The 23,811-nt window shown below is 37.1% G+C and overlaps 1 protein-coding gene across 1 annotated transcript in view; it reads left to right on the top strand.

Moving 5' to 3' along the window:
• LOC128773881 (cullin-4B-like) overlaps nucleotides 1-22,333 on the top strand; it is a 137,978-nt gene extending 115,645 nt beyond the window's left edge. Inside the window, exons 20-21 of the mRNA XM_053891918.1 lie at nucleotides 20,149-20,301; nucleotides 21,822-22,333. Of these exons, the coding sequence (XP_053747893.1) occupies nucleotides 20,149-20,301; nucleotides 21,822-21,917 (249 nt within the window). The 3' untranslated portion in view covers nucleotides 21,918-22,333. The remainder of the gene's footprint in view (nucleotides 1-20,148; nucleotides 20,302-21,821) is intronic.
• Nucleotides 22,334-23,811: the final 1,478 nt, after the last annotated feature.

The raw sequence follows: 23,811 nt of genomic DNA, 5'->3' as shown, positions 1-23,811 counted from the left end.
TCTCACATTCTTCTCTGAAACCCCAATAATGTAAATGTTTGTTCCCTTGATATTGTCCATCCAAGATATATCTTAATCTATACTCATTTTTAAAATCTTCTGTCTTTTTGCTGTTCAGCCTGAATGTTTTCCATTACTTTCTTAGATCACTGGTACATTCTCCTAACTCCTCTGATCTACTGTTGATTCCCTGTCATGTTTTTGTTTTTTAGTTTCATTTATTGTATTCTTCATTTTTGATTGCCTCTCTTTAATATTTTCTGTCTCCTTACCGAGTCTCACTGAAATCTTTCACTGTTCTTTTGCAGCACCATGAGAATCTTTATGATCATTACTTTAAATTCTTTATCAGGCATATTGCTTTTCTCCATTTCATTTGGTTGTTCTTCTGAAATTTTGTTGTTCATTCTGTTGGATAACGTTTCTCTGTCTTTGCATTCTGCTTGACTTTCTGTGTTTGTTTTTTGTATTTGGTGGAACAACCACTTCTTTTATTTTTTTTCTTTTGAATAGTTCCTTCTAATCTTGAAGAAATGGTCTTCTGTATAGTTGTCCCTCATGTAGACTGTGTAGTTGTTGACTTTTGCTGGCTGGCTAGAGCTATAATTTGCATGATTTGTAGTGGCACCCCAAAAGAACTACCATAGCTGATTTGGTCACAGATCCGTGTGGCCTCTAGGCTCTCCACACACTGGGTGTCCTCACAGAACAGCAAAAACTAAAGTGGGTCAAAGCCAGGTGTCCTATGGCTCTACAACCAGAGGGCTCCTTAGCATGATAGCTGAATATGAAGTAGGTGTTATTTGGAATGTAGCAGGACCCTCTGTATTAAATCCACCCTCACAAGACAGCTGAATTTGAGATTCGTCCTCGGGAACCCTGTGCAGGGGATGCCTTTGCAGTTCTGCTGTAGCTAAAGCATTGTACAGGCAGGCCATGATGTTCTTGAGCTCTCAGCACAGAGGGTGCCCTAGTTAGATTGCTGAAACTAAATTGGGGTGGGGGATTTTCTACACACAGAAAGTACTTTGGCAGGATCACTGAAGTGGATGTAGACTTGAGTATGCCAGGACTTTTCCACACAGACGGTGTACTCTTATGGTGACTGGAACTGTTGCTGGCACAGGCTGAGGTTCTGGGGCACTTTGTGCTTAATGGGACAGCTGGACCTGTAGCAGACATTAGCTGAGAGGTCCCAGAGTGCCCCCGCCACCAGTAATTCCCTTGAAATCCACTTGAAGTGTAAGTGGTGCATGTCCTGGAGTATTCAGTGGTGCTTTGCTACAGTTTCACCTTTTCACGAAGTCTAGAAGTGTAGTAAGAATTAACCAGGAATATTCCAATATTCCTTTTGTAGGATGGCTGGGACTGGTATGGGTTGTTTCCCTGGGGCTCACTCAGGCAACAGACTAGTTAGGGTACCCTGGCAGCACTGTTATGTGCTCTCAAGATGGAGGGGGAGTATAGACATATCTGTCAACCTCTCCTCCCCGGAGAAAATTCTAGTAGGTCCACTTGCTATTTGGAGGAGTTCTAAGGGTGGTTCTCTAGTGCTAGTTGCTCTTTTAAACCACTGGATTTTAATTTTGTTTTTGTTTTTGTGTTTTAATATACCCAAGTGTGACTATGTCTGGAAATAGACTAGTTTAGACCTGGAGTTTGCTAAAGCAGTAAGCTTGTTATGGCATCCCTACTCATCTCTGGTTTGCACTTTCAAAGTGGGATGTAAACCATGTTTCTGTCCAGTTTCTCTGACCCAGAAGGAGTTTTAGCAAGTCCTCTGCCATTTGGCAGGGTTCTAGGGCTGTCTCTGTTATAAACTAGTTGTTGTTTAAAACTGCAGCTGTGTTCTGTGCCCAAAGAGGTTCTGTTTAATTTTTCTTTCCCCAACAAGGGATGATGGGGAAGAAACCCCATGCCTCTCTTTGAGAGTCCTTTCTCTGTTTGGTGTTACCAGGCCAAAAAACAATATCAAAGCCTAGTATTCAGGAGAACAAGCCTTATTTGTAATGGCCACAGCATGGAAAAGTGAGAACTGAGTTCACAAGTCAACTTCTCTTTTATGGTGAATTTGGGGTAGAATTTTATATCTACGTTTCTTGGAAACATTTTTCTAGATGTGTCTTTTGAGGCAGGGGGAACAAAAGCAAAAATAAACTATTGGGACGTCATCAAATTAACAAGATTTTGCAAAGCTACTGAGTGGGAGAAGTAATTTATAAACCTTCATATGTTTGTTAATGATATGTACAGTAAGGGGTTAATATCTAAAGTATGTAAAATAAAAGTATGTAAGGAATTATGCAACTCAAACTCTACAACTCAACACCAAAAAAGCAAAGAATACAAATAAAATATGAGCAGAAGAACATTTTTCCAAAGGAGACGTACAGATGATTAACAAACACATGAAAAAAGTCTGAACATCAGTCATCATCAGGGAAGTGCAAATCAAAACCAAAAATCAATTAGAGATCACCTCTTACCTGTCAGAATGGGTAAAATCAAACACACAAGAAACAACAAATATTGACAACGAGGTGGGAAAAAGAGAATGCTCAGGCAGTGTTGATAGAAATGCAAACATACATCCATTATGGAATTTCCTCAAAAAATTAAAAGTAAAATTACTCAAGGAGGCATGGAAGATGGTGTAGGAGGATGGTGGGCTCACCTCGTCTTGCTGATCATTTAGATTCCACCCATTTCTGCCTAAATAACCCAGAAAACCACCAGAAGACCATCAGAATGGACTCGCCAGAGCCAAGCATAGACAAGAGGCCCACAGAAGAGGGTAGGAAGGGCAGAGAGGCAGTGCGCGTCACAGGGCCTGGCGGGAAGGAGCTGAGGTGGTAGAGGGGCAGCTCGCCCAGCGAGGTAGAGCCCCCGAAGTCTGCCATGCAAAAGCAGAAAGGTCAGAATCTGTGATTTCTGACAGCCAGTGGAACTTAACATCTGGAATGTTAAAACGCAACAGCTCTGCTCTCGGAGAGCGGGGAGGACGAGAGGACGCTGGGAGGGAGAGTTGTTGAGGCCCAGAAGACAGAGCTGAGCTCGGCCTGAGAACAGAGGTGGTGGCCAGCACCATTTCCCTATTCCCATCCCCCAGATGAAATTCCAGAGGAAACCAGCTCGCGTCACTGAACTTGATTGCACCGCGCAGAAAGCCCAACGCTGTGCTTCTGTGGATCCATCCCTCCAGTGGGCCTGCCTCCATTCCAGTGCTGCAGGGCCCCTCCCTCCTGGGACCACCAGTGGCAAAACTAGCTTAGCCTGTCCCTCCTGCTGTTGTGAACGTTGCAGATCCACCCCCACTAATGCATCCTTGGCCAGATTCCATGGAACCAGCACCACAAGCCTGGCAGTGTGCAAGTAGCTCAGACAGGAGCTGGACAGCTCACTGGACAAGTAGCCCAGACAACAGCAAGACACACCACTGCACACTGAATACTACCCCTGGGGCAGAGGAAGATAAAGAACACACCAGTCTGACTGTGGCCCAAGTGGTGGGCTGGGGGCCGACTTCAGGTCTGACTGTGGCCCCACCCACCAAAAGTTACTCCGGACAGCACAGGGTAAGTTCCATGAAATTTTGAACTACCAGGGGAACTACCCAAAATGACAAAACGGAAGTACTCTCTTCAAAAGAAACTCAGGAAGTAGCGACAGCTAACAAGTTGATCAGAAACTGATTTAAGCAATATAACTGAACAAGAACTTAGAATAATAGTCATAAAATTAATCACTGGGCTTGAAAAAAGCACAGAGTACATCAGAGAATCTATGGCTACAGAGATCAAGGGACTAAGAAATAGTTGTGAGGAACTAAAAAATGCTATAAATGAGGTGCAAAATAAAATGGAGGCGGCCATAGCATGGATTCAAGCCGGAGAGGAGACAATAGGTGAATTAGAAGATAAAAATATGGAAAAAGAGGAAGCTGAGAAAAAAAAAAATCCAGGAGTATGAGGGGAGAATTAGAGAACTAAGTGATGCAGTCAAATGGAACAATATCCCTTCGTAGGAATTCCAGAAGAAGAAGAAGAGAGAGAGAGAGAGAGAGAGAGAGAGAGAGAGAGAGAGAGAGAGAGGGGGGCTGAAGGTGTACTTGAACAAATCATAGCTGAGAACTTCCCTGATCTGAGGAAGGAAAAAGGCACTGAAATCCAAGAGGCACAGAGAACTCCCTTCAGATGTAACTTGAATTGATCTTCTGCATGACATATAGTGAAACTGGCAAAAAACAAGGATAAAGAGAAAATTCTGAGAGCACCTAGGGATAAACGGGCCTTAAACATACAAAGATAGACACATAAGAGTAGTAGTAGACCTGTCTACTGAAACTTGGCCAGCCAGAAAGCAATGACAGGAAATCTTCAATGTGGTGAACAGAAAAAATATGCCCTCAAGAATCCGTTATCCAGCAAGTCTGTCATTCAGAATAGAAGGAGAGAGAAAGGCTTTCCCAAACAAACAAAAACTGAAGGAACTCATCTTCACTAAACCAGCCCTGCAAGAGATCCTAAGCGGGACTCTGTGAGTGAAATGTTGCAAGGACCACAAAGTTCCAGAGACATCACTACAAGCATGAAACCTACAGACATAACAGTGACCCTACACCCGTATCTTTCAAGATTAACACTGAATGTAAATGGACTAAATGCTCCGACAAAAAGACATAGAGTATCAGAATGGATAAAGAAACAAGACTCATCTATTTGCTGTCTACAAGAGACTCATTTTAGACCTGAGGACACCTCCAGATTGAAAGTGAGGGATGCAGAACTATCTATCATGCTACTGGAAGACAAAATAAAGCTGGAATAGCCATACGTATATCAGACAAACGAGACTTTAAATTAAAGGCTGTAACAAGAGATGAAGAAGGCCATTATATAATAATTACAGGGTCTATTCATCAGGAAGAGCTAACAATTAGAAGTGTCTACGGACTGAATGTGGAAGCCCCCAAATACATAAAACAGTGAATCACAAACATAAGCAAACTTATTGATAAGAAAGTGGTAATTTCAGGGGACCTTAATACCCACTTACAACAATGGATAGATCATCTAGACACAGGATCGATAAAGAAACAAGGGTCCTGAATGATACATTGGATCAGATACACTTGACAGAAATATTTAGATCTCTGCATTCCAAACCAACAGAATATACGTTCTTCTCGAGTGCACATGGAACATTCTCCAAGTTAGATCACTTACTGGGTCACAAAATAGCCCTTCATAAGTATAAAAGAATTGAGATCATACCATGCATACTGTCAGACCACAAGGCTATGCAACCTGACATCAACCACAGTTAAAAGTCTGGAAAACTGCCAAAGGCATGGAGGTTAAAGAACACCCTACTAAAGAATGAATGTGTCAACTAGGCAATTGGAGAAGGAATTGAAGAATATATGGAAACAAATGAAATAAAAATACAACAGGCCAATGCTTTGGGATGCAGTGAAGGCAGTCCTGAGAGGAAAATACATTGCAGTCCAGGCCTATCTCAAGAAACAAGAAAAATCCGCAATACAATGTCTAATAGCACGCCTAAAGGAAATAGAAGCAGAATAGCACAAAGACACCCCAAACCCAGAAGCAGAAGAGAAAGTATAAAGATCAGAGTAGATGTAAGCAATATGGAATCTCAAAAAACTGTAGAGCAGATCAATGCAAACAAGAGTTGGTTTTTGAAAAAATAAACAAAATTATTAATTCTCTAGCCAGGCTTCTCAAAAAGAAAAGGGAGATGACCCAAATAGATACAATCATGAATGAAAATGGAATCATTACAACCAATCCTTCAAATACAAGCAGTTATCTGGGAATACTATGAAAAATTATATGACAACAAACTGGATAACCTGGAAGAAACAGACAAACTCCTAAGCACCCACACAATTCCAAAACTCAAACAGGAAGAAATAGAAGACTTGAACAGACCCATAACCAGTGAAGAAATTCAATCAGTTATCAAAAATCTCCCAACAAAGAAGAATCCAGGAGCAGATGGCTTCCCTGGGGAATTAAACCAGACATTTAAAGCAGAGAATATACCTACCCTTCTCAAGCTTTTCCAAAAACTAAGGAAGGAAAACTTCCAGACTCATCCTATAAAGCCACCAATACGTTGATTCCCAAACCAGAGACCCAGCAAAAAAAGAGAACAACAAACCAGTATCCCTGATGAATATGGATGCAAAAATTCTCAATAAGATACCAGCAGGTTGAACTCAACAGCATATGAAAAGAATTATTTACCATGATCAAGTGGGATTCATTACTGGGCCTCAGGGCTGGTTCAACATTTGCAAGTCAGTGTGATACATCACATTAACAAAAGAAAAGAAAAGAACCATAGGATCCTGTCAATCGATGCAGAAGCAGCATTTGACAAAATTCAGCATCCTTTCTTAATACAAACCCTCAAGAATGTCGGGATAGAAGGAACGTACTTAAACTTCATAAAAGCCATTTATGAAAAGCCCTAAGCTACTGTCATCCTCAGTGGGGAAACACTGAGAGCTTTTCCCCCTGAGATCAGGAACACAACACGGATGTTCAGTCTCACCGCTGTTGTTTAACATAGTGTTGGAAATGCTAGCATCAGCAATCAGACAACAAAAGGAAATGAAAGGCATCAAAATTGGCAAAGATGAAGTCAAGCTTTCACTTTCCACAGATGACATATTATATGTGGAAAACCTGATAGACTCCACCAAAAGTCTCCTAGAACTGATAAATGAATTCAGCAAAGTCGCAGGAAACAAAATTAATGTACAGAAATAAGTTGCATTCTTATACAGTAATAATGAAGCAACAGAAAGACAAATAAAGAAACTATCCCATTCATGATTGCAGCAAGAAGCATAAAATATCTACGAATAAACCTAACCAAAGATGTAAAAGATGTGTATGCTGAAAACTTTAGAAAGCTTATGAAGGAAATTGAAGATGATACAAAGAAATGGAAAAACATTCCATGCTCATGGATTGGAATAATAAATATTATTAAAATGTCAATACTACCCAAAGCGATCTACACATTCAATGCAATCCCAGTCAAAATTGCACCAGCATTCTTCTCAAAGCTAGAACAAAGGACCCTAAAAATGTATGGAACCGCAAATTACCCCAAATATTATAGTAATATTAAAGAAAATAACCAAAGTGGGAGCCATCACAATCCCAGACTTTAGCCTCTATTACAGAGCTGTAATCATCAAGAGAGTAGGGTATTGGCACAAAAACATGCATAGACCAATGGAATACAATAGAAACTCCAGAATTAGACCCAAAAAAGTATGGCCAGCTAATCTTTGACAAAGCAGGAAAGAATATCCAATGGAAAAAAGACAGTTTTTTTTAACAAATGTTGCTGGGAGAACTCGACAGCAGCATGCGGAAGTATGAAACTAGGACAGTTTCTTACACCATTCACAAAAATAAACTCAAATTGGAGGAAGGACCTGAGTGTGAGAGAGGACACCATCATAACCCTGGAGGAAAAAGCAGGAAACAACTTCTTTGACCTCAGCTGCAGCAATTTCTTACTCTACATGTCTCTAAAGACAAGGGAATTAAAAGCAAAAATGAACTATTGGGACTTCATCAAAGTAACAAGGTTCTGCAATGCAAAGAAAACAATCAACAAAACTAAAAGGCAACCGAGAGAATGGGGAAAATATTTGCAAATGGTGTATTGGATAAAGGGTTAGTATCTAAGTCTGTAAAGAACTTACCAAACTCCACACCCAAAAAACAAATAATCCAGTGAAGAAATGGGCAGAAAACGTGAATAGACACTTTTCCAATGAAGAAATCCAGATGGCCAACAGGCACATGAAAAGATGCTTAACATCACTCCTCATCAGGGAAATACAAATCCAAACCACACTGAGATATCACCTCACACCAGAGTGGCTAAAATGAACAAATCAAGAGACTATAGATGCTGGAGAGGATGTGGAGAAACGGGAACCCACTTGCACTGTGGGTGGGAATGCAAACTGGTGCAGCCACTCTGGAAACAGTGTGGAGGTTCCTCATAAAATCAAACATAGATCTACGCTATGATCCAGCAATAGCACTGCTAGGAATTTACCGAAGGGATATAGGAGTGCTGGTGCATAGGGGCACTTGGCACCCCAATGTATATAACAGCACTTTCAACAATAGCCAGATTTTTGAAAGAGCCTAAATGTCCATCAACTGATGAATGGCTAAAGAATATGTGGCTTATATATACAATGGAATACTACATGGCAATGAGAAGGAATGAAAATATGGCCTTTTGTAGCAGCATAGATAGAACTGGAAAGTGTTATGCTAAGTGAAATAAGTCATACAGGAAAGACAGATACTATATGTTTTCACTCTTATGTGGATCCAGAGAAAGTTAACAGAAGACCATGGGGGAGGGGAAGGAAAAATAAAGTTAGAGAGGGAGGGAGCCAAACCATAAGACACTCTTAAAAACTGAGAATAAACTGAGGGTTGATCAGGGTGGAAGGGAGAGGAATGTGGGTGATGGGCATTGGGGAGGGCACCTGTTGGGATGAACACTGGGTGTTGTATGGAAATCAATTTGACAATAAATTTCATATTAAAAGTAACAAAATAAAATAAAATTACTATATGAACTAGGAATTCCAGTGTTGTCTTTACCCTACAAATTCGGAAAGATTTATGCACCTCTGTGTTTATTTATGTTTATTTCTGCATTATTTACAACAGTCAAGATACAGAAGCAACTGGAGGGTCCATCAATAGATGAATGGGTAATGATGTGACACACATAAACACCTACACGTGAATGTTATTCTGCCATAAAAAAGAACGAAATCTTGCCATTGCAACCATATAAACGGAGCTAGAGTGTAAAATGTTAACGTGAAATAAGAGAAACGTGAAATAAGAGAAAGACAAATACCATATGATTTCCACAAGTTATATGAGGAATTTAGGATACAAAGCAAATGAACAAAGAAAAAAAGAGATTCTTCATCAGAGAGAATATTCTGATGGTCACCAGTGAACAGTTCAGTGGAAGAATGGGTGAAATTGGTGAAGGGGATAAAGGAGTACACTTAATGTGATTAGCACTGAATAGTGTATAGAATTGTTGAATCATTATGCAATACACCTGAGACTAATTTAACACTGTGTTAGTTATACTGGAATTTTAAAGAATTACAGATAACATTAAAAAAAAAATTCCCCTTGATTTCTTCTTTAGTCCATAGTTTGTTTTTTTTTCCTTAAGGAATGTGTAGCTAATTCCCATCTATTTGTAAGTTTGCAAGCTTTACAGTTGTTGATATATTGTTAATAATCATTGTGATCAAATAGTACTTGATATGTCAGTCTTACTAAATTTGCTAAAATGTGTTTGTGGTCTATCATATCGTCCTGAAAAATATTCTATATGTATTTGAAAGAAATGTGTAATATACTACTGTGGATGGAATGTATTTTTCAAGGTCAGTGTTTTCCTCTCAGTGTTCTGTTTGTATGATTTATTCACTGCTGGAAGTGGTTTTGAAGTGCACACTATTATTATTTATTATATCTTATTCTCTGTTTTCCTTTAGTATCTATTTTTTCCTTCAGATCTCTATTTACCTAATATATGTAAATGATCTGATCAATCTTGAATGTGTATATATTTGTCAATGTTGTATCTTCTTAATGACTTGTCTACTTTATCATTATCTGACACTGATTGGTTTCTTGTTACCATATTGGCTTATTCTGTGTGTGTTGCTTGATATTAATATAGCTACTTTGTCTTTCTTTTGGATTCCTGTGTATGGAATAACTCCACTTAATATTGTATCTAAGTCTTTAAATTGAATGGAATCTCTTGAAGGCAGAAAATAATTGGGTCTTATTTTCAATCTCTTCCACTTTGTAGATTCGAAAATTCAATCCATCTATATGCTGTTTATTGATACATACTAACTAATGCCATCTTGCTAATTGTTTCTGGTAGTGCTATAGTACCATTGGTCCGTTTTTCATCTGTTACTGTCTTACCTTTGAGAATGGGTGATTTTTTACAGTTACATTGTCTGATTTTCTCTCTTTGTGAAACTAGTGTGGGTTTTTGATTAGTAGTTAATGGGCTAATATAAAATGTCTTGTAGATGTAACAGTAAATAATTCTATTGACAGTAACTTAAATTAGCATAAAACACTACCTGTTTAATCTGTCTTACTTTACTGTCATCGTCTGTCACAGATTACTCATTTGATTGGTAATTATTACAAAATTACAGTCACTGAAGTTATTTTTTTAATTTAAATTTTAGTTAACTTGCAGTGCAATATTGGTTTCAGGAGTAAAACTCAGTGATTTATAAACAACACCCAGTGCTCATCACAACTTCCATTTTAATACCCATCACCCATCTAGCCCATCTCCCACCCACATCCCTCCATCAACCCTCAGTTTGTTCTCTATGATTACATTTCTCGTGATTTGTTTCCCTCTCTTCTCTTTCTCCCCACCTTCCTATCTGGTCTTCTTTTCTATCTTAAAATCTACATATGAGTGAAATCATATGGTCTGTCTTTCTCAGAATTATTTCACTTAGCATAATACCTTCTAAGTAATGTTCCATTGTACATACATACTACATCTGTTTTCTTTTTTAATTTAAATGTTTATTTTTCAGAGAGAGAGAGAGCGCGCGCGCACAAGCAGGTGAAGGCCAGAGACAGAACGAGACACAGAATCTTCAGGCTGCAAGCTGTCAGCACAGAGCCTGACATGGGGCTTGAACTCACGAGTTGTGAGATCATGACCTGAGCCAAAGTCTGACGCTTAACCAACTGAGCCATCCAGGCACATCTGTACCACATTTTCTTTATCCTTTCTTTCATCAGTCAGTGAAATTGACTTGGGCTTTCTCCCTAGTTTGGCTTTATAATAAGCTTGGCTATAAACATAAGGTTTCATGGACCCCTTTGAATTTTTATTTTTGTATCCTTTGTATCCTTTGGGTAGTTCTATTTTTAGGTTTCTGAGGAGTTTCCATACTGTTCTCCAGAATGGCTACACAAGTTTGCTCTCCTACCAAGTGCAGGAGGGTAGTCCTTTCTCTGCATCTTCACCAACCCCTGTTGTTTCTTGTGTTAATTGTAGCCATTCTGACAGGTGTGAGGTGGTATCTCATTGTGGTTTTGATTTGTACTTCCCTGGTGATGAGAGATGTAGAACACCTTTGCATGAGTCTGTTCACCTTCTGGATGTGATCTTTGAATAGTTTGTATTGATGTCTTCTTCCCTTTTCTTAATTGAGTTGTTTGTTTTTTGGGTGTTGAGTTTGATGATTTCCTTACAGAGTTTGGATACTAACCCTCATCAGATACATCGTTTGCAAATATCCTCTCCTATTCCATTGTTGTAGACTCTGGGTCTGGAGCCCTTTCTCGTCTAGCAAGAAAGCGGGATGCAGGATTAAAATATGAGAGATGGCTAATGGCAGGGAGAAGACAAGAGCCCTGATTAAGAGTCCTTGCTCCATTTTTTTAGGATCTGAAGGCTTACAAACATTGTAATGGACATACACAAAGAGACCATGAGACTGTTAACATTAACTCATGGACATGAGGAAAAGAGGGTTTTGAAGATCTGTGGGGTTAGGGGTTTGGGCTAATACAAAACAAAACCCTGGCGCCCAGTGGCCAGGCAGAAGGTTGTTTACAGCAAACATGAGACATGGCCTCTGTTTACCTAAACTGGTTGAGGGGACAAGAAAGAGCATGCTACGTCAGGGTCAACAAGGCACCTTTGTTTTGCTAATTAGCTCTGGTCTGGGCAGCTTCACCTCACAGTGATTTATCTCCCTATTTACCTGTTTGCCTAGTTTATCTAATGTGGTCCTTCCTTCCTGAGAAAACAACTTTGTGCTATAGTACTAAATTGGGGGGCGTTTCTGCCCTGTATACCTAATCTTGTTTACCTCATATACCTTTGTTCTATATTTGGCCTTTGCCTCACCCTCTCTGTACAGGGGGCTTAGCCCCACCCTCCTTATGCTAATTACCTAATCTTATTTACCCAGACTTGGGTGTCAGCATCCTGTAGCTTTATAGTCCTTTATGCCTTGTTAATCCATCAGTGCAAGCCCAGGGAATTCCTGAGCTTATTCCCCAGGTTCCATAAGCTTCCTTTTAGTTTTGTTGATTGTTCCCTTTTGCTCTGCACAACCTTTTTATCTTGTTGAACTCCCATTAATTAGTTCCGGTTTGCTTTTGTTTTCCTTCCCTTCCCTTCCCTTCCTTTCCCTTTCCCTTTCCCTTTCCCTTTCCCTTTCCCTTTCCCTTTCCCTTTCCCTTTCCCTTTCCCTTTCCCTTTCCCTTTCCCTTTCCCTTCCCTTTCCCTTCCCTTTCCCTTCCCTTCCTGTTTCCCTTCCTTTTTCCCTTCCTTTTTCCCTTCCTTTTTCCTTTCCTTTCCTTTTTCCTTTCCTTTCCTTTTTCCTTTCCTTTCCTTTCTTTTTTCCTTTCCTTTCCCCTTTCCTTTCCCCTTTCCTTTCCCCTTTCCTTTCCCCTTTCCTTTCCCCTTTCCTTTCCCCTTTCCTTTCCTCTTTCCTTTCCTTTCCCCTTTCCTTTCCTTTCCCCTTTCCTTTCCTTTCCCCTTTCCCCTTTCCTTTCCTTTCCCCTTTCCTTTTTCCTTTCCTTTCCTTTTTCCTTTCCTTTCCTTTCCTTTCCTTTCCTTTCCTTTCCTTTCCTTTCCTTTCCTTTCCTTTCCTTTCCTTTCCTTTCCTTCCCTTCCCTTCCGTTCCCTTCCCTTCCCTTTTTCCTTCCCTTCCCTTTTCCCTTCCCTTCCCTTTTCCCTTCCCTTCCCTTTTCCCTTCCCTTCCCTTTTCCCTTCCCTTCCCTTTTCCCTTCCCTTCCCTTCCCTTTTCCCTTCCCTTCCCTTCCCTTTTCCCTTCCCTTCCCTTCCCTTTTCCCTTCCCTTCCCTTCCCTTCCCTTTTTCCTTCCCTTCCCTTCCCTTTTTCTTTCCCTTCCCTTTTTCCTTCCCTTCCCTTCCCTTTTTCCTTCCCTTCCCTTCCCCCTTCCCTTCCCCCTTCCCTTCCCTTCCCCCTTCCCTTCCCCCTTCCCTTCCCTTCCCCCTTCCCTTCCTCCTTCCCTTCCCTTCCCTTCCCTTCCCTTCTCCCAACCCCATTTGTTGAAGGGACTGTCTTTTTTCCATTGGATATTCTTTCCTGTTTTGTCAAAGACGAGTTAATCATACAATTGTGGGTCTCTTTCTGGGATTTCTGTTCGATTTTGTTGATACACATGTCTGTATTTTGCGCCAGTACCATACTCTCTTGATGACAAAAACTTTGTAATCTTGAAATCTGGAATTGTGATACCTCCAGTTTTGTTTTCCTTTTTCAGGATTGCTTTGGCTATCTGGGGACTTTTCTAGTTTCATTTCTGGTGGTTTTGATAATAGCAATTCTGACAGGTGTGAGGAGATACGTCATTGTGGTTCTGATTTTCATTTCCCTGATGATGATTGATGTTGAGCCTTTTTTCCTGTGTCTCTTAACCATCTGAATTTCTTCTTTGAAGAGATATCTGTTCATGCCCTCTACCCTGTTTTTAGTTGGATGGATTGTTTGCATGTTTGTGGATACTGAGTTGTGTGAGTTCTTTATGTATTTTAGCTATTAATCCCTTACAGTTGTATCACTTGCAAATATATAAATTCCCTGAGTCAGTACAGTGTCTTTTTATTTTGTTGGTGGGGTTTTGGTTGTTGTTTGTGTTTTTAGGTTTTTTTTGTCTTTTTTTTTTTTTGCCATGGAAAAGAGTTTTAGTTTGATTTAGTTTCATTTGTTTATTTTTGCTTTTGTTCACTTTTCTGAGGAGACAGATCAAATATATGTATATACACACACATTGCTAAGACCGATGTCAGGGATTTCTTCTAGTGGTTTTCTTCTAGTAGTTTCCAGTCTTATACTTAACTCATTAATCCCCTTTTAGTTTATCTTGTATATGATGTAAGCAAGGAGTCCAGTTTCAACTTTATTTGCAAGTAGCTGTTGAGTTTTCCCAACAACATTTGTTGAAGAGCCGGTCTTTCCCCAGTGTTTATTCTTGCCTCCTTTGCCAGAGACTAATTTACCTGTGTTAACATGGGTTTATCCCTGAACTGTGTATTCCATGTATCTGTTTTTGTGCTAGTACCACCCTACTTTGATAACATATCCTTATAGTATAGTTGGAAATAAGAAAGCCTGATATCTCCAGCTTGTACTTCTTTCTCAAGATTTCTTTGATCATTCAAGGTCCTTTGTGGTTCCATATACATTTTAGGATTTTTCCCCCTAGTTTTCTAGAAGATACCATTGTTTTCAATAGAGATTGTATTGAATCTTTAGACTGCTTTGGGTGGCCAGGATATTTTAATAATATTTTTTTTTCGGTCCAGGTGCATGGTGTATCTTTCAATGTATTTGTGTCATCATCAGTTTCATTTACCAATCTTACAGTTCCTTTCCTCTGCTCCCTTTTTAGTTGGATTGCTTTTTTTTTAATGCTTACATTTATTTTATTTGTGTTTTGTGTGCAATTGTCAGTGGATTGTTTTCTATTTTTTATAGTTAACTAATATTGTATAGAACATAACACATAACTGGCTTGTAAATTGACTGAACTCATAACTTAGTTTTAATCATATTTTGCTGGAGTCCTTAGGGTTTTCTCCATATAGTATCATGTTGGTTTATGTAAATAGTGATAGTTTACTTCTCTTATAATTTGATTGCCTGTGTTTCTTTTTCTTATCTTATTGCTATGGCTAGGACTTCCAGTACTGTGTCAAGTAATAGCGGTGAGAAGGCATTCTTGTCTTATTCCTGATCTTACAGGAATAAGTTTCACCATTCAATGTGATGTTAGCTGTGTGTTTGTCATTCATGGTCTTTATTATGTTGAGGTACATTTCTCTCTATCCACCTTGTTGAGAGTTTTGGGCACAAATAAGTTTTGGATTTTATCAGATGCTTTTCCAGCCTCTGTTGATATGATCATGATTTTTGCCACTCCTTGTTTTCTTTGTCATCCATTTTAAAAATATTTTTCATCGCCTTTATTTTAGAGAGAGAGAGAGAGAGAGTGGGGAGAAGATATAAGAAGAGAGAGAGAATCTTAACCTCAACCAACTGAGACACCCACATGCCCCATCATGCATTTTCAGTGTGTTTTGTTACAGTGATTGATATGCAGATGTTGAACCACCCATCCTGAATCTCTTAAATAAATCGCACTTGATCTTTTTCTACGATTCTTTTAATGTATTGTTGCATTTGATATGATAATATATTGTTGAGGATTTTTATATCTGTATTCATCAGGAATATTGGCCTATAATCCCTCTAACTTTACAGCAAAAAACAAGTGGATAGTCTTCAAAATACAACTTTTATTGAGCTGAGCTAAATCTAAAGAGAGGCAAAACACAAGTACAGACTCACGTTAGCCTAAAAGGCAGTAACCTCTATACCTGTGGGTGTGATATTTTAACATACTGCTAAAGGCTTGATAAAATTACTATGAGATATAAAATACATGGAAATGAAGACATAGTAGGAGTTCACATTTATCCTACAGATCTCAGTAAGTGAGAACTCAGAGGAAAGGTTACACAGAAACCAGAGAGAGCTCTCCCCTACAGAACAGCCTTAAAGAGACACGCAAGTTTCACTGCAAGAAATGCCTGGACTCTTCTTTTACAAATAAAATCCTAAACCACCAGGGGGAAACAGTAAACATTTAACTTTTGACATAGTAAAGGGAAAATGTAAGAGAAAACTTCTCTTAACTATAAAGAAGTAGAAAAGTATTGTACACTTAAGCCTTTTGAAGACATTTAGCAATTGCAGTGGGATAAAATGGAATAAAAGGGGCTACCTTCAAGACACAGGCACAAAAGGCTAACTTAAGTTTGACGGTGAGTCAGAAAAACAGAATGATCCCTTCCTTCTCCATCGCTGTGCTTTAGCAAGTAAAGAGTAAGACAAATGACAGTGTTACTGCTGGGGGTAGAACAAACTGCTGGGGGGAAAACAAAAGAATTGAGAGAGATACCCAGGAATGGAAGAGTCTTGGTAGAAGTCAAGGATTAACAGGAGACATTAATTCCACCTCTGTGGTAGGGCAAAACAAAGATAAAGTAAGTTCGGATGCAGTGAAATGGCTAAGACAGGTAACATCACCTCTTCACTCAAGATGAGAAGCAGAAAAAGCTGAAAAGCTCTACCATGGTAGAAAGGAAGCCAGATGAGACGGTGCCCAGCTTCCCTAGTTGTGCAAGACTTTGGTAAAGAAATCCATCTTTTTTCCTAGTAAAAGTAAGTTTTACCTATTTTGCAAGTATTTTCAAATAACCAGCTTGTTTCACTGATTGTCTGTTTTATTCTTTATTGTGTTTGTGTCTGATCTTATTATTTCTTTCCTTCCACTGGCTTGAGTTTACTTTTCTTTTTCTGGTTTCTTACGTTATCAATTTGAGATCCCCCTCTCTCTGTTAGGTGTGCATTTATAGCCTTAAATTTCCCTCTGAGCACTGCTATGCAGCATTCCCTGGTTTTATTTTTGACTTTCTATTCTTTCTGATTCTTTTCTAAATATCTTCTGTTTCCCCTGATGATTTAGTTTTTAGTCTATTGGATATTTAAGCGTCTGCTCTTTATATCCTTGTCATTTTCTTGATTGATTGATTGTAGAAAATATTTTTAATGATTTTGCTCTCCTAAAACTTATTTTAAGTGACATTTTTTGTCCTAACATATGGTTTGTTCTGGGAAACATCCCAAGTGACCTCACAAAACTGTATTACTGCTTTGTTACCTGGTGTACTTCTTTCCTTTTTTTTTTCTAAATTTTTTTAACGTTTATTTATTTTTGAGACCGAGAGAGACAGAGCATGAACGTGGGAGGCTCAGAGAGAGGGAGACACAGAATCTGAAACAGGCTCCAGGCTCTGGGCTGTCAGCAGAGAGCCCAACGCAGGGCTCGAACTCACAGACCGCGAGATCATGACCTGAGCCAGAGCCCGCCACTTAACCGACTGAGCCACCCAGGCGCCCCTCTTTTTTTTTTTTTTTTTAAAGAGAGAGCACAAGCAGCAGGAAGGGGCAAGGTAGACAGAAAGAGAGAGAGAGAATTTTAAGCAAGTTCCACATCCAGCATGGAACCAAAAGCAAATGTCAGTCTCGGGGTGAAAGGCAAGATCATGACCTGAACTGAAATCAAGTGTCAAGTGGCTAACCAACTGAGCCACCTAGGTGGCCTCAACTTTGTTCCCTTTTTTATACATGAGTAATTTTACAGCAATCCACTGACGGACATTTGGGTTATTTTGTTGCTTAGGGTGTTTTATATATGCCTGTTAAATCTATTTGCTTATAGTGTTGTTTACATCTCCTATATCTATATTAATCTTTTATCTAGATGTTCTGTGTATTATTGAAAGTGTGGTATTAAGTCTCGAATAATTATTTTCAAATATTTTCTCACATAATTCTCTCAGCATTTGTTTCATTTTATTTTGTGGCCCTTTGGTATATATATGTTTAGGATTATTTTATTTTCCTGATGAATTGAGCATTTCATCAATGTAAATATCCTTTGGTCTCTTGTAAGTTTTTTACTTACAATTGAATATATATGTGTGTATGCATATATATGTGTGTATGTACTTATATTTGTGTATCTATGTATTTATATATATCTAGACATTATATATGCATATGTATGTGTATGTATATAACTGTATATATATTCCAGTTCACAGACTCTTAACAATATAAAAAAATAAAAAATATAAAAAATAAAAAGTAATCTAGATAACAAATAAAGAACTTGATGGGGCGCCTGGGTGGCTCAGTCGGTTAAGCGTCCGACTTCGGCTCAGGTCATGATCTCACGGTCCATGAGTTCAAGCCCCGCATCGGGCTCTGTGCTGACAGCTCATAGCCTGGAGCCTGTTTCACATTCTGTGTCTCCCTCTCTCTCTGCCCCTCCCCTGTTCATGCTCTGTCTCTCTCTGTCTCAAAAATAAATAAACGTTAAAAAAAAGAACTTGAGTAGATATTTCTTGAGAGAAGTTATTCAAATGGTCCACAGACACATGAGAGAATGCTCATCATCATTGGTCTTCACATATACCTAAGTCAAAATTACAGTGAGATTCCACATTACTCCCAGATGGCTTGAATCGACAAATCAGATACAAAGAGGTTTTTAAAAGAAATATGAATCCTGTGCATTTCTGGTGTGAATATGTAGTATTGCAGCATCTGTGCAAAATAGTTTGAGATTTCTCAGTTAAACTCAGAGTGACCATTTGACTCAGCTATTCTCATTAACCATTAAAGAGAAAAAAATATATGTCCACTGAAGCTTGTCACAAGAATTTCTTGCAGAATTATCTATAGTAGCCAAAATGGAAATAACCCAGATGTCCATCATTGGATAAATGGATAAGTAAATTGTATTGTACACATACAATGAAATATTACTCATATATACAAAAGAAACAAAGTACCAATACATCCTTCAGTAAGAATTACCCTTCATTATGTATAAAAAGCATTATTTATGTGTATAGAAGTATTTTGTGTATAAAACCTTATGCTAAGTGACAGAAGGCAGACATAACAGGTCAGTTATAGTACAGTTCTTTCCATTATATTTGAAAAGTCATAAAATCCATATTTAAGAAGAGTAGTGGTAACCACATCATGAGTGAATGGGAAATGATGAAGGATTACTTAATGTGCACAGGGTGTTTTCTTGAGTGGCAAAAATGTTTTGAAACTAGAGAGAGATAGTGGTTGCACAACATTTTGAGTATGCTTAAATGCTTCCAACTGTATATTTAAAATTTTTAAACCATTTTAAAATTGTTAATTTTGTATTTTGTGATTCCACTTCAATAAAAAATGTATGTCTGAATGGTAGAAGATAAAGTAAGATAGTTTTATTAGACATAGTGTATTTAAAGCTTTACTGGTAAAACAGGAGTTGAGATCATCTTAAAAATGAGAAGTATAAAATGAGCATTTAAGAGAATGTAATGATGAAAGCACACACAGAAAATGAAGTAGTAAAAATGAAGAAAATACTGACAAATTAAAAATAAGCAACTCTTGCTTTGAGAATTTGGAAGGCTTTATTTGGAATTTGGAACCCAGAAGGCAATTCAAAAGATTCTATATTCCTGGAAACTCAGATGATTTGTTGGAGGATCACTGTTGAAGGTTTAGGATATGAATGAAAAAATATTTGCAGTTAGAAGTTCAAAATTTTTTTTTTTTTTTTTTTTAGAATATACATATAGGGTGCCTGAGTGGCTCTGTCCGTTAAGTGTCTGACTTCAGCTCAGGTCATGAGCTCATGGTTCCTGAGTTCAAACTCCCCGTAGGGCTCTGTGCTGACAGCTCAGAGCCTGGAGCCTGCTTAAGATACTGTGTGTCTCCCTCTGTCCGCCCCTCCACCGCTTGCACTCTGTCTCTCGCATTGTCTCAAAAATAAATAAGCATTTTAAAAAATTCAAAAAAATAATATACATATGAAAATTAAAAAAACAAACAAACTTCGTTACACATATCCTTTTCCAATTGCCAGAAGTTAAAATAAGAAAAGTCTCTGAAATATATGATTTAATGTAAAGTAAAATAGAAAATAAAGCTTTAGCTTGAATAAATAGAATAATTGTTAACGGAGTAATTTTATATGTACAAGATAAGTTTTACTTTGTATCTATGACATGACATTTAAATATCGTATCTTGAAACCTATAACATAGAATTGCAAGAGCGTGTTTATTACCACCGAAGTCATACAACTAACTTGTTTAAAAGAACTGCTCAAATCATAGCACGATGCTTTCCTATTAATAGCTTTTCTGGTTAAAAGGACTCTAAAATTGAGGATGACTTAATACAAACTTAAATCCAAAAAGTGTAGTATATAAAAGGTTTGCGATAGAAGCAAAAGTGAATTATATATCGTTTCTGTTACTGGTTTTACAAAAAGTGATCTTTTGAAACCTTTAATTTTCATAACAGTTTAATTATTATTGAAATTTTACGTATTGTCATTTTAACTTTTAATTATTTTCATTAGATAGAGGAACGTACCATCACCACACAGAGAGTTTTCCAAGATCGACAATATCAGATTGATGCTGCAATTGTTCGCATTATGAAGATAAGGAAAACACTTACCCACAGTGTACTTCTCTCAGAATTGTATAACCAGCTAAAATTTACACTACAGGTAAACAAATCTACCAAAAATCCAGTGGCATTGAGTACTTTTGAATAAAACCATAGGTTTATACGGTAATTTCAAGTAAAAATTTATCTGTGATATGGAGTAAAACTTGTGAGTGTGATTATCACAGGACTTAGGTCCCTTTTTGTGTTATGGTTTACTGGATTAGGTTATTAAATTTTATCAGTTTTATAAATAAAAAGTTGTAACATTTTGAAAGGTAACACAAAAAAATAGAAAAAGAAATTAGTCTCATGATCTATTTTAAGTATTTTCACTGTACCTCCATGGTTTAGATTCACTTCCTTGATGTGTCTTCTTGATGAAGTACAGTTAGAAGTTGCCTTTATTTGCACTGCTTATGAGCAAATACTTCACAGCTCCTAGCAGAGTGGCCTTTGGTCTTACTATGATAGTCCTTTGTCTATTTTTACATCTTACAACGGTTGATCTTTGTGACATTATTAAATACTACAACCTAACAAATTGTTAACAATATTTGGCAAATTACCGCTTACTTAGCCATTTTCAAAAAGTCTTTTTAAACACAATATGTAGCTAATTTGTCTGATTCTTATAGGTTAGACATTTTAATAACTTTTTTCTGCCATAATTATTAAAAATGTCAAGCTATTGGTTCGTATGTCGTCATAAAATAAAATGAAAATTGTAGTTTTGTGTATCCTAAGTAATCAAAATAGAATTGCTACAAACACTTTGATTTCTAGTCTAGTGTTTATGGCTTGGTTCACAAAGCCTGTCAGCTATGATTTTTTTCAATCCTGCTTCGTCTCATATCTTTCTCATTTTCTGACTCTTGCCAAACTCTTTACATAACGCGTGTACCTCCACTTCCTCACGGAGGGTGATAATATTAACAACTCACTCAAATGTTACTAAGACAAAAGAGTTTCCTGAAGCATATAGTAAGTGCTAAGGAATTATTAGCTGTAGCTGCTACTTTATCAATGTTGTGATTTTTAAAATTTAAAAGCTGTTTTTTCCTTTGAGGAAAAAAAAAAAAAACTCTTCGAGTTCTCTGCAGTGCTCTACACATGGCTCAACTGGGGTGCTTATTATTTAGTAAATTATAGAATTACTTTCTTTAATGTGATTTCTGGTGAGTGCAATCCGTACACCAAAACTAACCATGTGCCTAATAGAAACATCAGTGCCTAGGGTATTGGCTGTCTTCTATATTTTAGAGCCCTCCTTATGGGGAATAGTTAATGAGTATAACTTCTTTTTTATTAAAGAAATTGAAAGTATGATTTTTTACCAAAATGCATCCCAGATGCATTTTATTCTATTCTTTATGTATTAGTTGTACTTTATTCCTAGTTAGCACCTTTCTAATGTATTTCGGATTTGATTATAGTAATTTTTTAGTTAAGAAATTTATTGTTTCCTGAAAATTATGAATAATAAAAATATGAGATACAAAATGTGATATATTTAGGATGAGAGTAGAAAATAAAATGCTGTGATTTCATTTTTATTAACATTAATAATTTATTTTGTAGCCTTCTGATCTGAAGACGAGAATAGAATCTTTAATTGACAGAGACTACATGGAAAGAGATAAAGAAAATCCAAACGAGTACAAGTATATTGCATGAACTTCTGGCCTTACTATTTCTACTTATAGTAGTTGACTCATAGTCCTGTTAATTGATTAAAATATTCCACTGACACATGAATAAAAGCGGTGCATTAAAATACAAATGCAGAATTAAATTTTCATCAGCATTCTCAGTTAAAGTATACAGTTTTCTGAATGACATGTATTTTTAATGTTGCTATTAAACTATACATAATGATCTAAAACTCCCTGGAAAATTTCGTAATGTTTACTGTCTGTCCTTCATTTCAGTATATATTGATTACATGTAGTATGCATTAGTTTAATAAAGAATAAGTTTCATAAAAAGCAACATATATCCAGAAATATTTAAGTGTAAAATCGCACTGTGAATTATACATCTGGATGATTTAAACTCTATTTCAAATTATTAAAGCCATTTATTTGTCCTTATATTGGTTTTTCTGTGTATTTGTCCTTATGTTGGTTTTTCGGTGTGAAATTAATCATATAACAATTTACTATTAACATATGTAAACCATGTTAAAATTTAACCTATAATAGAACAATCATTTTAGACATCTCTAAAACATTTAGTTCAGCTTATAATTATATATTTATATATGTATGTGTGTATATCTATATCTATCTATCTATCTATCTATCTATCTATATATATATATAAAATATATAAATTTTTGTCGTGTTTATTTTTGAGAGAGAGAGAGAGAGAGAGAGACAGAAACAGAGCGTGAGTGGGGATGAGCAGAGAGAGAGGGAGACACAGAATCAGAAGCAAGCTTCAGGCTCTGAGCTATCAGCACAACCATGATGAGGGGCTTAAACCCATGAACCCTGAGTTCATGACCTGAGGTGAAGTCTGACACTTAACCACCTGAGCCACTGAGATGCCCCAATGTCAGCTATGTATTTAAACTTGTACTAAATTATATTTGTACTAAATATATATATATATATATTTTTTACATAAATGTACATATATATGTACTAAATATATATATAAACATATATATATAAACATATATATAAACATATATATATATATATATGTAGGTATATGTGTGTGTGTATATATATTTTTACATATATATACATGTGTGTGTATTTGTACTAAAATCTAATATTAAATTTGTCATTTTAATGACATTGTCTTTCATTTACAGTTTTTGGCTTGTAGTCTGTTTTGTCTGACAGTGGTATTAGTGTCCCTGCCAGTTTTTAGTACATGTTTGCATGTACTATGTGTTGTATCCTTTTATTTTAGCTTGTGTGTGTCCTAAGGTGAAACATGAGTTTCTTATGGATAATATATAGTTGGAGACTTTTATTTAGGGAAATTTAAGTAATATACATTTAATTAATTACAGGTGTAAAATTGCTATTGCTATTTTCTTAATTATTTTCTGTCTTGCAGCTTGTTGTCCTTTCGCACCTTTTTTGCCTTCCCTCATGTTTCACGTATATTTTTGTAGTTACGTGATTTCATTCCCTTCTCATTTCTTTTTCATATTCTTTAGAGGTTTCCTTTTTGGTTAACGTTGCAATTATATGAAAAATCTTAAAATTAGTTTATTTTAACTGATACAAGTTTACCTTTCAAACACATGTAAAATATACTCTTTCACATTTCTGACTTACATACTTTTTATTACTTCTGTATTCACTATGTATTTTACATGGATCCATTAGAGTCACCTGGGTGGCTCCATCAGTTAAGCATCCAACTGTTGATTTTGGCTCAAGTCATAACCTCATGGTTCATGATTTTGAGTCCCACATCTGGCGCTATGCTGACAGTATGGAGCCTGCTTGGGATTCTGTCTCTTTCCCTCTCTCTGTCTGCACTTCCCCCACTTACTTTCTCTGTCTCTCTCAAAAATAAATAAAAAAATTATAAATACAGATCCATT

Source organism: Panthera pardus, unplaced genomic scaffold (assembly GCF_024362965.1).
Source record: "Panthera pardus isolate Hobbes unplaced genomic scaffold, ASM2436296v1 HiC_scaffold_27, whole genome shotgun sequence".
NCBI lineage: Eukaryota > Metazoa > Chordata > Mammalia > Carnivora > Felidae > Panthera > Panthera pardus.
Note: the sequence above shows the minus strand (reverse complement) of the source record. Positions and strands in the feature narration are given on the sequence as shown.